Here is an 11,089-nt window from a genome sequence, read left to right as displayed (position 1 = left end):
CTATCTCAACCCACGGGTCTTACTTTTTTTTCTTTTCTCCTATTCTCTCCCCCATCCCACAGAGGGAGGGGGGGGAGTGAGCGAGCGGCTGCGGGGGGCTTAGTTGCCAGCCGGGTTAAACCACGACACTAAGCAATGGTTTTGTGTAAGAAATCCCTTTAGAAAGCTATGAGGGGCTTTCTTAATGTTCTCGTCACGGTGAATTTTACCATGGCCAAGAGCAGTGACCTCTTGGTCAAAAAGAAGGACCTACAGGCCAAATAAAATCCATCTGCAAGATTTAAACAAGACAAAATCGGCGCGCAGGTCTCTGTGCAAGGCAGAGAATCACTCGGACTGCATCGCCTACTCTGCCTTCTGCCGACCAGCCATCCGAGCTCCAGGAGAAATTTTACACTGAGAGGGAAAAGGTCCTTTTCTTTGCAAGGAGACAGGAATCCTTAATAGTCATACGACTGTTTGTACCGCTTCAAGGGATCCACGTGCGATTTTAGATTCTCTAAAATGATTTGTGTTTTTGCCCAGAGTCAGACATCTCATTAACACAATGAAAAAGACAGGTTTAAAGCATGTCACTTCAAAATCTTTTTGCAATGTTTTGTCAGGATTTACCTTTTTGTTTTTCCTCCCGGGAAGACAGAGGGTCACAAGGTCTCTAGAAGTGGTCGGAGCATAAACTCCTTTTGAAGTCACTAGGATTTATAACCCTAAATCCCTCAAATGCCTTTGAAAATCTCTTTGTGGACATATGCCTTGACAAAAACATCAGCTTTCCCTTTCCTTTGACACTGAAGTTCCATTTCCATAAAGACAGAGAAGCTATGCTCTTCAGCTCTAGCATGGATAACCCCCAGTGATCTCCCCGGGAGCTACCTACAGACAGTACCAGGAACATGTTTGGCAATGAGATACAGAAATAGATGTAAAGGGAAAATTTTAAAAGCACCTTCAGAGACTTCCAACGGGTATGCTCTTCCTAAACACTTCAGCTATTTTGAAACTTCAAATCTCTGATCAGCAAAGCTCCCCTCTGTGTCTCCTGTTTGTAAAATAAATCACTGCCAAAGCTCAAATTGAAAGCAAATCCGGAAAGCCCTGTGGTTTCTTCTCCTCCACCAGCCCGTCATTTACCTCGTTAGCCCTCCACTCATTTGTTCATGCCTTTCCTTCTCCTCTTAACTGATTCACTCTTTCTTTTCATTTGTGCTATGGTTCACATCTCTGATTTCATAATATTTGATTTCTAGAGGCATGTTTTTTCTGTGACAGGACTTGCTTTTTCTTTTTTTAAGCAATTAGAAAAAATTAGTCACTGGCTTAACTATTGGGCACCTCCTGCAATTACGCAACATTGATATTATCTTCTCTTCTTCAACCCTTATCCACTGGTTACAACCCAGTGACACCAGGGCTAAGTCATGCTTGGAAAAGGCCGTGTAATTTCCAATTTCTTGTTTCCCCACAATCTACCACATTGCAGCAGTTTCACCATGAACTCTTTTTTTTAGTGAGACAAAGGCAGAGGATGGATGGTGAGACAGTGCAACCTGTATGACGCATGGAAGTGGAAAAGAATATTATTTATTGTATGTAAATGTCTTGTATCCAATTTTACAAAGTAGGATATTACACTGCCTTGCTATCTGAGCATTACAGTTCTCAAATATTGGGCCAAATCACATGTGGTGTGAGAGAAAAAGGGGTTTATCCCCTTGTTCCAGTGTGTTATTCTGCCATTCCCTGAGTAGAAAGGAGGGGACTAGTTCTTCAGATATGATTATACTTCCCTTGATAAAATGGAAAGATTTAAAAACCATGAACTCTTTTTTTAAAAAAAAAAAAAAACACCCAAACAAAAAGCTATCTGCCTGCTCAATAATTCGCTCAAGCAATTTGCTGGCAGGAATACCTTTTCTGAATGTAAAATCACAGCAATTATATATCGAAATAGCCACTTCACATTCTGAAGGGCAATGGAAGTCTCACACTACTCGAACACCACTTGACTTTGAACACAGGGTCCCAAAGAGAGGCGGGCGGTGCAATGGAGTTACACAGCTGAAATGCATTTGTACTGTAGCTATTGCGTGTGTGATCATTCCTTTCTAAGTGACTTCAGGGTAACATCTTTTAAAATCCCTACAAATTTCAGAGCAGAAGGAGATTGAAACTCACGGAATAGCATTCTGAATAAAACCCTAGGACACCGGCGTTCCGCAATGATGCAGAGGCGTGATGCTGAATAATGAACCAAAGCTAGCCAAAGAAATCCAGGATACTAAACACGCCTTAAGCAATGGCAAAAGTCTACCATCTCCCCGTGACTTTACAGCTGTAATGCCCTCGCTCCTATCTGTTCTCAGTTAGGACCTGCATGAGCTTCACTGAAGATGACAAAGAGGAAAAATGAGCAACTGTCCACAGGCAAACAGAGAAGCAAAGCGACCCACGCTTTGTACTGCGCGCTGTTGTCCTCCACAGACCAAACACCTGATAACTGGTTCTACCAAATCAAAAGGAGCTGTGCAAAATGTAATCTTTAACATTTGTCCAGAAAAAAAAATACATTCTAGAAAGCCTTAAGAATTAATTAAATATAAGATCCAAATGGCTTCATGTGACACTTTTTGAGGGTGCTCCGGCACGGAGTGTTACAGAACCTTAGTGTCAGAGTGACAAATATAAGAAATAGCAAAGTTAAAATACAGTATTCTGATTTTAACGGCAAAATTATGGCTTGCGCTACTTTTTCTATCTGTCTTTCTGAGAATGGACTGCTGAGATTTCTTTGCATAGGGAGGTTTTTACTGACGAGATATTAACTCTCAAATAACCCGCCACACCTAGCAACCCCTGGGCAAGCTGCATTTCCAGCGCTGTTCATCTCCGCTATTTCACATGAATGTCTCTTACCGTCCCGTCTGAACAGCTTGCCGCTAGCTATCAACACCAAGCAGAGAATGCGTGATGTGGAGTTGGTACCCGAGATCTCTTTTAAAGCGTTGGTTTGAAGTTCTTTTTCCTGGCATGGCTGTTGTTTCCAGGGCTATCCTGGACACAACAACTAGAATATTTTGAATTGTTTTTTCCCCATACTTTGGTCCTGGAAATTGTTGAAGCACTGCCGTAATTTAACAGTTCACCAAGACAAAGTACAAAATGTCATTTACAGAATCTGTATCTGAATCAGCAGCATATGCAAAACACACATCTCTTTTGAAAGCCAGCCCTGAAATTCATACATTACAACTGGCTTCAAAGAATTGGCCCCGTAAGTGTTAGGAAATGCAGTAATTACATTTACGACATCCATTTAGCAAAGTTTTTAACATGAAAGAAAACGTATGTGAAGATACCTGTTCTAAATTGCATATCAGACCGAGACTGATGGTTACAGAGAACCTTTCTAAGCATAGGTATCATCACTACACATAAACTGGAATGGGTGGGGAGTAAAAAACATGGCTGAAAAATCCAGAAATGAGCCAAACCCTTACACATGAACCACCTCAAGCTGTGACTCAACTGGGAATGAGGTGTAAGAATGAATACAGCTCTTCACTGACGCATGGGACAGCGGGAGGAAGACAGGCATGAAGCATATGGGGTTACCACAAAATAGCAGAAGACCAGCGCGAGATGCGTGCTAACTTTACCTTGATCAAAAGGCTTGTTGGGATTCCAGTTTCTGAAATAATCATCCTAAACGGGGAGAAAAAAAAAAAAGGAAACTCAGGAAAAATGTAGTCAGTCTTTTCAGTACAATTTTACATAATTAAAGTACAAATGAATCAACTCATCTTTTGATCCCAACATATTTAGCCCAAATCAGGTAAGAGTATCAACAGGTTGTGTCTGAGAGAATAGTAAATGCTGGTTAGAAATTACAGAACGAAAAAATTCCTTGGATTCAGCACCTTGAATTTTTCTTTTGAATTGTTTTTCAAATATGCTCCTTATTAAATATTTTCTGATAACCCTCTATTATTTCATATCCGTCTACAAGTTTTGCTAACAAAGAGAAGAGGATATTGTTCAGATAACACAGCACGATCCACACCGCCCTGGTGTGGTGGAAGGTCAGCAAAGTAAATCCCCAAATACTTATATTCATTTGGACACAGGTAAATCACACCTTTGTGAACGTACAGAAATACAACAATAATATCACAAACATTACACTTAAAGTACAATAACATCCAGGAGCACTCGCAATGAGTACTTTTGTCACTGTTCCCACTATGAAATCTTAAAAATCTTCTTAAATCTGATGGAAAGATGTTATTCTGCTGCGAACCCTGTGGTTCTGGTTTACATCGTTCTGATCAGCCTCTGCAGTGGGGGAGGCGGGGGCTGTCAGAGGGCCTGGCCAGGCGATTCCACTGCCGGAAAAGAGTCTGCAGAAAGAACGGGAAACTCCTCTGTGTGTCGGATCCATTTGTATTCTGTGTACTTGGCAAATATTTACCTGAAGGCAAAGTTTCCCCTGGTTCCGAGTGCCATCAACCCGAGTCCTGAAGAGCTGGGACTCAAGCCCAGCTGCTGCATTGAGTTGCAGCACATTCTGCACCTCCCACTTGGGTCCTCTTTGAGAGGAAGCGATAACAACAGAACAACCTATCTGAAGCGAGGAAGCATGGAAGATTTCTATCACACTGTGATATTTTTCTACATACTAATCTTTATTTCCTTTTTAATATATCCAGTGTTCCAATATTCATTTCCTGAGGGCTGCCACTGAAGAGCTGCCTTTATCAAGCTGTCCAGAGCGACACCGAGATTTCTTTTCCCTGCCAAGAGGGTAGCTGAAAACTCATCAGTGTAAGACACCTAAATGATTTCCTCCGTAGGGCTTTGCTTACCATTTGTCTCCAGTACACGGACTTTTGCGTGCTCTCATGCTATCCACTTGCCCTAACTTGGAACATTTTGGAGACCTGAAAGCCAGCAAGTCTTACATTCTGGGTTCAGAAGAGCCCCTGGGGCTGTTCCCGGGGGAGCGGGGACCCTCTGTGCCCTCGTGGGTCACCAGAAGAGGCACCTTACGGTAGCCCATTCCCCTCTGAAGGCTATGGCCAGCACAGGATGCAGAAAATCCACATGCTGGCAGCGTGGAGAATTGTGGACCGCTGTCCTGCTCCTCCGGAGCTCGGGGCCAGGCGGGGACGGGCACGCGCTCCCTGTAACCAAGGGGGCTGGGTGTAAGCCTGCACGACTCTCAGGAGGTGATGAATTTTCTTTCTCCAGTTATATTCATGCCCGGTGTCTGTACTGACTCCACGGACGATGTTCCTCAATCACATCAAAGATTATTATTCAGAATTTATTTCAGATACATCAAAAAATACTTAGGTTTTTTCTTCAGAAGGAGGGGGCTTGGCACCAGGCATAGAATCACAGACTTGTCTTTGAACTCCACAGCTTTGGTAACCCCCCACCCCACACTGCTACACCATGCTTTGTAATTGGTTGTGAGGAACTGCTCGATTCACCAAGCATTAATCACTTTGCAGAATGTGTTGCATTTTAAGCTTTTTGAGCAGAATAATTTTATCCCAGCAACAAAATATTCCTTTTTTTGCCTGCTTACATTTTTTCCTAGGTGTTGCTTTGCTGCTGGCTTTTCAGCATCAGGAACTGTTAAATAATTCAAATCTCAAGGAAGATTTCTTATGCTGTTGGCATATGGAACCAGTTTTGAAACAGGGATCGGAAAGGGGGTTTATCTCAATCTCAGTGTCAAAGGAATATCTTACAGAAACTGCACCTTCCTCACAAAAAAACCAACACCCAGCGCTGCCGTAACCCCACTCCTGCTCCTCTGCCGCTGTACGCAGATCTGTTTGGTTTTCCTTTTGGAAAAAGGAAACTCTATTTAGTTTAGAATATTCCTGAAACTAATAACAGGAAAATAAGTGACAAAAAATATGGACACCCCCCCAAGTAGAACAGAGAAAACCTTTGAGATTTTCAATATACAAACCCCATTATATTTATAGGAGGAAATAATGGCTCTGCAATCATTAGAGCGATAGGGTCAGCAGCAGCGCAGAACAGCTTATGCCAGCTGGGCAACAGAAAATACGGCCCCGATACCTGCGAGAACTGTGACCGGGCGCTTACGGCCCTGCAAAGGTCCAAGCCACCCGGCAGGTACGGCTGAGCAGAACATCTCTGTCTCCTTCAAACACCACCTAAAGCTCTGACCTGAAAACCGGACAGGGTTTGTGCCGGCCCTCTGCAAGGTGCTGAAACGTGTACGTGAACCTGAAATGAGGTTTGTTGGGAGGAGCAGCCCCTGACACCTCCCGAAGGACACCACCGCTTCGCTGTAACGTCCTCCACCGGAGAACCGCATGCTGGTATGGCGACATACAGGGCCCAAAGATGACACTGATTTCCAGGTGTATGGCATTCAAAATATATATATATATATGTAGATATAGATGTAGATATATATATAGATGTAGATATATATATAGATGTAGATATATATATAGATGTAGATATAGATATAGATATATATATAGATGTAGATATATATATAGATATATATATAGATGTAGATATATATATATATGTAGATATATATATGTATATATCTGTAGATATATAAGCCCAATCAGCTGGATTAAGGAGATTTAACATTCCCGTTCAATAAAACACCTTCCTGAGAAAAATGACTGCACACAAACCTATGCATTTCCAAGCTTTCTACTGGGACAGCTACTCCTGTGCTTGAAACCCCTTATGCCTGCTGTAACACATGGAACTATTATGTCATTTTAATATTAACATGTTAATAAATCAGTATTAACACATTAATAATTAACATGTATCAACACATTTCATTCACAACAATATGAACAGTTGATCATAAGAGTTTAAAGCATAATGTGAATTATGATAGGTTGTAAACACTTTTATTCACTCTACGGATATTTACAAGTTAAAAGTGAAAAACCTACCTCAACTTCCTGAACAGGGAAGCATTACAAATGAGAAAAGAAAAAAAGAATGAAATAAACCAATATAAAAACACATCAACATTCAGCAATTTCCTCCTCGGCGGCCTTTTAAATGTGATATCCCTTAGTTCAGATGAACTTCACCTCCAAATGAAATCATTTTCCCTCTTTCTCCTCCGACCCTTCCACCTTTGCTGTCATGGCCCAGTTTTCACCCGCCGTGCCAGGAGCCAAATGCTGTTCTATCAGCGCGCTTCTCTCTCATACAGCACCAAAAAAGGCACTTTCATTTCCGTCTGCCTGACAAAACCACCAGAAAGTGTTTTTTCACACACCCATCTGTTACACACCTGATATAAGAGAGAATTAATTTTTTTTTTCCCCTAGCTGACTTTAAAGACCGTTTATTTGATGGACTTTGAAGGGAAGGCAAAACCAGGCATGGATCCACTTCAATACAACGGGTGACAGCAACTGAGAAATATTTCTGATGAACAAACATTTTAAAATATCTTCCTCCTTGCACAGAATTCACACTTCGAAGGGTTTGCCTATGGTTCAGTGGCTGCATAGGACTAAGTCAATCTTTTAATTAACTGAAGGGACTCTGCACACTTAAAATCATGCATGGAAAGAGAAAAACTGATATCGCAAACCAAGCCTGGATCCGACTCCCTCGGCTCAACCCAGTGCCACGTAAATGTGATGGTTTGGCTTGGCCTCTGCGTGCAGCCAGGAATAAACATGAAGCCCAGGCTCCGGTGGTTGCCCACCCCTCTCCGAGAGCACAAGCGCCCTGCAGGGATCGGAATGGGGCTTTATGCAGGTCCTGGGACTCCAGGACCCACAGCACGGGTAAACACGAGGCTTCCACCTCCAGGGAAAGAAATCCAACTCCCGTAAAACTGGCCCCAACCCAGCTCTGGAGCAGCCTGATCTAGTTAGCGGTGTCCCTGCTCCTGCGGGGGGGTTGGACTAGATGACCTCTAGGGGTCCCTTCCAACCCAAAACATTCTATGATTCTATGAAATCCCGAGCGGTGTTCTGTCCCGGCTGGGTGTGGATGAGGCTTTGGCAAGGTTCCATTCTGCCTCCTTACAAAGTCTATCACCGGCCCTAGGCAGCCATCCCCCGGGCAGCGCGGTGGGTGCCCACAACGGTCCCGCACAGCTCAATTCTGACATCCCCCAACCACACTCAATGGCCAGACTCGGAACAGGTTCTGTATCTGTTTGTCACTTAGCACCAGAGAATCCTACTTCAAGATTTTACCCTCAGGAAATTTAACTGAGGAGTAAGTTATGGTCATAACAAATGAAAAGAATTTAGAAATGCAAATATCAACTGCTAGACTTGGGCCTCAGTTCTTTATTGCATTTTTATTATTTTGATTTGAGCAATCAAGAGATTAAATGAAACACATTTCGAAGTTATTTAAATCCATTTTGCTGTAACGTGCATAATAAATTATTGTTTCCTAACAAAAGAAAAATATTATTTTATCATTCAATAAATAGGTGTCAAATCCAGCCAATTTAGCTTGATATGCCATCCGCAGAGTCAATCAAGAGAATAAGCATATGTTAAGCATGCAAAGGGCATATGAAAAAGTACTACTTGAAAAGCTCACAACAGCTTTCTTACCTTCCCACAGACAGAACTATCAAGAACCTCATTCATCAGAACCCACAGATTCATCAGAATTCGTAGACTGGGCTCTGATGATTGCAAAAATCAAACCTCGATTTGCAAAAATCAAGCCTTGAATTAGACCTGGGTCGGACACAATTTTCTCTTCATCCTGGCGGAAAAGCAAGCAAATAGAAACCGACCCTGCAGGCAGCAGATTAACACGGGACGGCTCTTCCCTCCTATTACCCTCTGTACCACTACGATAACAACGCTTAAAAAACTGAAATGAATGGTAAACCCAACCAGATTTATCCTCTTTTCACCACCAACTGAGGAAGTAAACAACAGCTTCTTGTTCTCCTGAAGTTTTCAGTTATTCAGTATTTTGGTTATTCAGTAATTCAGTTATTCAGTACTTCAGATATTCCCACCAAACCTACTCTAGTGTCACTTTTTGGTTTAGTTATTACCTAAGACTTGATATTTTGGAAGAGTTAATGAAGCATGGCTGATTTAACACACAGGCACTCTCTATACTTACTTTATTTACTTGTCAAAAAGAAGCTCTCGCAAGATGTTCGTGTTTATAAATAGAGCCAAACATTAGCTAAATGGGTGCATAAATATTTATATTTTGTTGCATTAATCGAGCTTGTAAGTCATTGGTATGAATCAAGCAGAAACGAGATGCCAACTGAAAAAAACTCCATGGCAAATCCCCCTCCCTTTGCACCTTTCGGAGCGAGCTGAGCGCGTCGCCTCCCTGGGCCTGGGACGGAGACGCGGGGCTGGAGGCACCCACGGGGGGCGCAGCCCCATGGAACCCCCGCCACGGCCATGGAACCCCCACCACGGAGCCCTCCCGAGGAGACCCACAGGCGAAGGGCACGACCCAAGGGCTGCCAGATAAGCTTCTGGAGGCAACCTTCATCCCCAGCAATTCTCAGTCAACAAGAGCTTAAATTTCTAAATATCTCCAGGAAGGACCATTTATTAACACCCGTTTGCAGCCTGCTTAGTATTTTCCTCTTCCATCCTCAATCTATAATTAAACCTTTTACCCTCATAAAGACCAGCTGGGAAAAACGGTAATTACCAGTTCATTGCTTTTTTAAAATTAGCTCCAGAAAGAGGCAGCTGCATTTTCTGCCTCCCTACCTTGCGGTACAGAAGATCATTCCAGCGCCGAGCAGTGTGAAAGCACCAGCTGCTGCTTGGTGAAGTCAATCTAGCCTGGATCATAAATATCTCCCCAAGGCCTATTGCCTGTTTTAGGCAAATAGTTTGTGTCAGCAAATTACACGTTATTTATTTATTTATTTGAAAGGAAGAGAAAATATTTTGCCCACTGAATACTTCAGTGAATAAAGATTTCCCACTAGCAGCTAGCGCCCGGCGTCCGCATTAGTGTTGGGAGCTGGCTCCGAGCTCCCGAGCCCCTTAGGACGTCCCTACCGCCTCGGAGCTCCCGCCCTCTCTCCTGGGAATCAGAGAACAGGCATCCAAACACGGCGCTTTTGCTCAGGGAATCAGCAGCGTTTGTGCCGTGGATATATCATTTCAAGTTTGGGAGGGGGAAACCTTTGCAAAGTTTAGGGATGAATTTCCCAGGAAGGCCAGGAGTGCGGGGGTGTTCCTGCAACGTTACGTGCTGAAATAAAAAAAAACCCACTCCAGACTGGCGAGGTTCCACACGGAAGGGAAGGCCGGAAGAGCTCAGGACCTGTCTAGAATATTGTAGCTAAGTCATTAATAAAACCATAATGAAACACTTTAGCCTAGAACGAAAGCAAGGCTGGCATAAAGGGTTCCCAATGGACTCATATATAACACTAAATACATTAATACCTGTTTATTAATAGCAGTATAAAATAAACACATATCCAAATAAGTCCTCAGATATGTACAGCACAGAGAAGATCCCTGACCACGTTTTACAATCGCAATGTCCCATAAGACTCAAACTCTCAGCACTTGCACTTTTTCTTCCGCTGCCACTGAAAAGAATTTCTTCCACTTAAGGTGGCCCATTCTCTTCTTGTTTTCCTAAATTAAAGGTTTCTTTGGTTGGTTGTTGGGGGGTTTGTGCTCTATTAGGAGATGAGATTTGCCGCTCCTGTTTACTGGAGTTTCCGTAGGCAATACTAAAAAAGCGGTAGGCAAAGCTTTCAGTGTCAGCTTTCTTTACCCACAGTGATTCATTGGGGCGGCAAAAATTTCAGAAACAAAATAACAAAAAGTTGGAAAATAATTGAACAATAAGTTACCACTGAGGCCACGTCAGCCAGAATAAGAATTCTCATTCTTTAGAACTCAATCGTACGGCTTTTTACACAGAAATCTCCCAGCTGCTCTACTGGTTTTTTGTGGGTTGGGTTTGGGGTTTTTTTTGACAAAAAGACAAATATACTAAGAATTAAAGGTATTTCTTAAAAAACCCAAGCCACTCCCTGTTTATCCATAACAATGAAGCCAGAGGGTCTGCCTAC

At 42.7% G+C, this 11,089-nt stretch overlaps 1 protein-coding gene across 1 annotated transcript in view; it reads right to left on the bottom strand.

Annotated features, from left to right (window-relative positions):
• Positions 1-11,089, bottom strand: part of SPOCK1 (SPARC (osteonectin), cwcv and kazal like domains proteoglycan 1) — a 312,440-nt gene that overhangs the window by 210,711 nt on the left and 90,640 nt on the right. Inside the window, exons 2-3 of the mRNA XM_009641751.2 lie at positions 6,969-6,977; positions 3,657-3,702 (exon numbers count right to left, since the gene is read on the bottom strand). Of these exons, the coding sequence (XP_009640046.1) occupies positions 3,657-3,702; positions 6,969-6,977 (55 nt within the window). The remainder of the gene's footprint in view (positions 1-3,656; positions 3,703-6,968; positions 6,978-11,089) is intronic.

This window comes from Egretta garzetta, unplaced genomic scaffold, assembly GCF_000687185.1.
Source record: "Egretta garzetta isolate BGI_Z169 unplaced genomic scaffold, ASM68718v1 scaffold147, whole genome shotgun sequence".
NCBI classification, from domain to species: Eukaryota; Metazoa; Chordata; class Aves; order Pelecaniformes; family Ardeidae; genus Egretta; species Egretta garzetta.
Note: the sequence above shows the minus strand (reverse complement) of the source record. Positions and strands in the feature narration are given on the sequence as shown.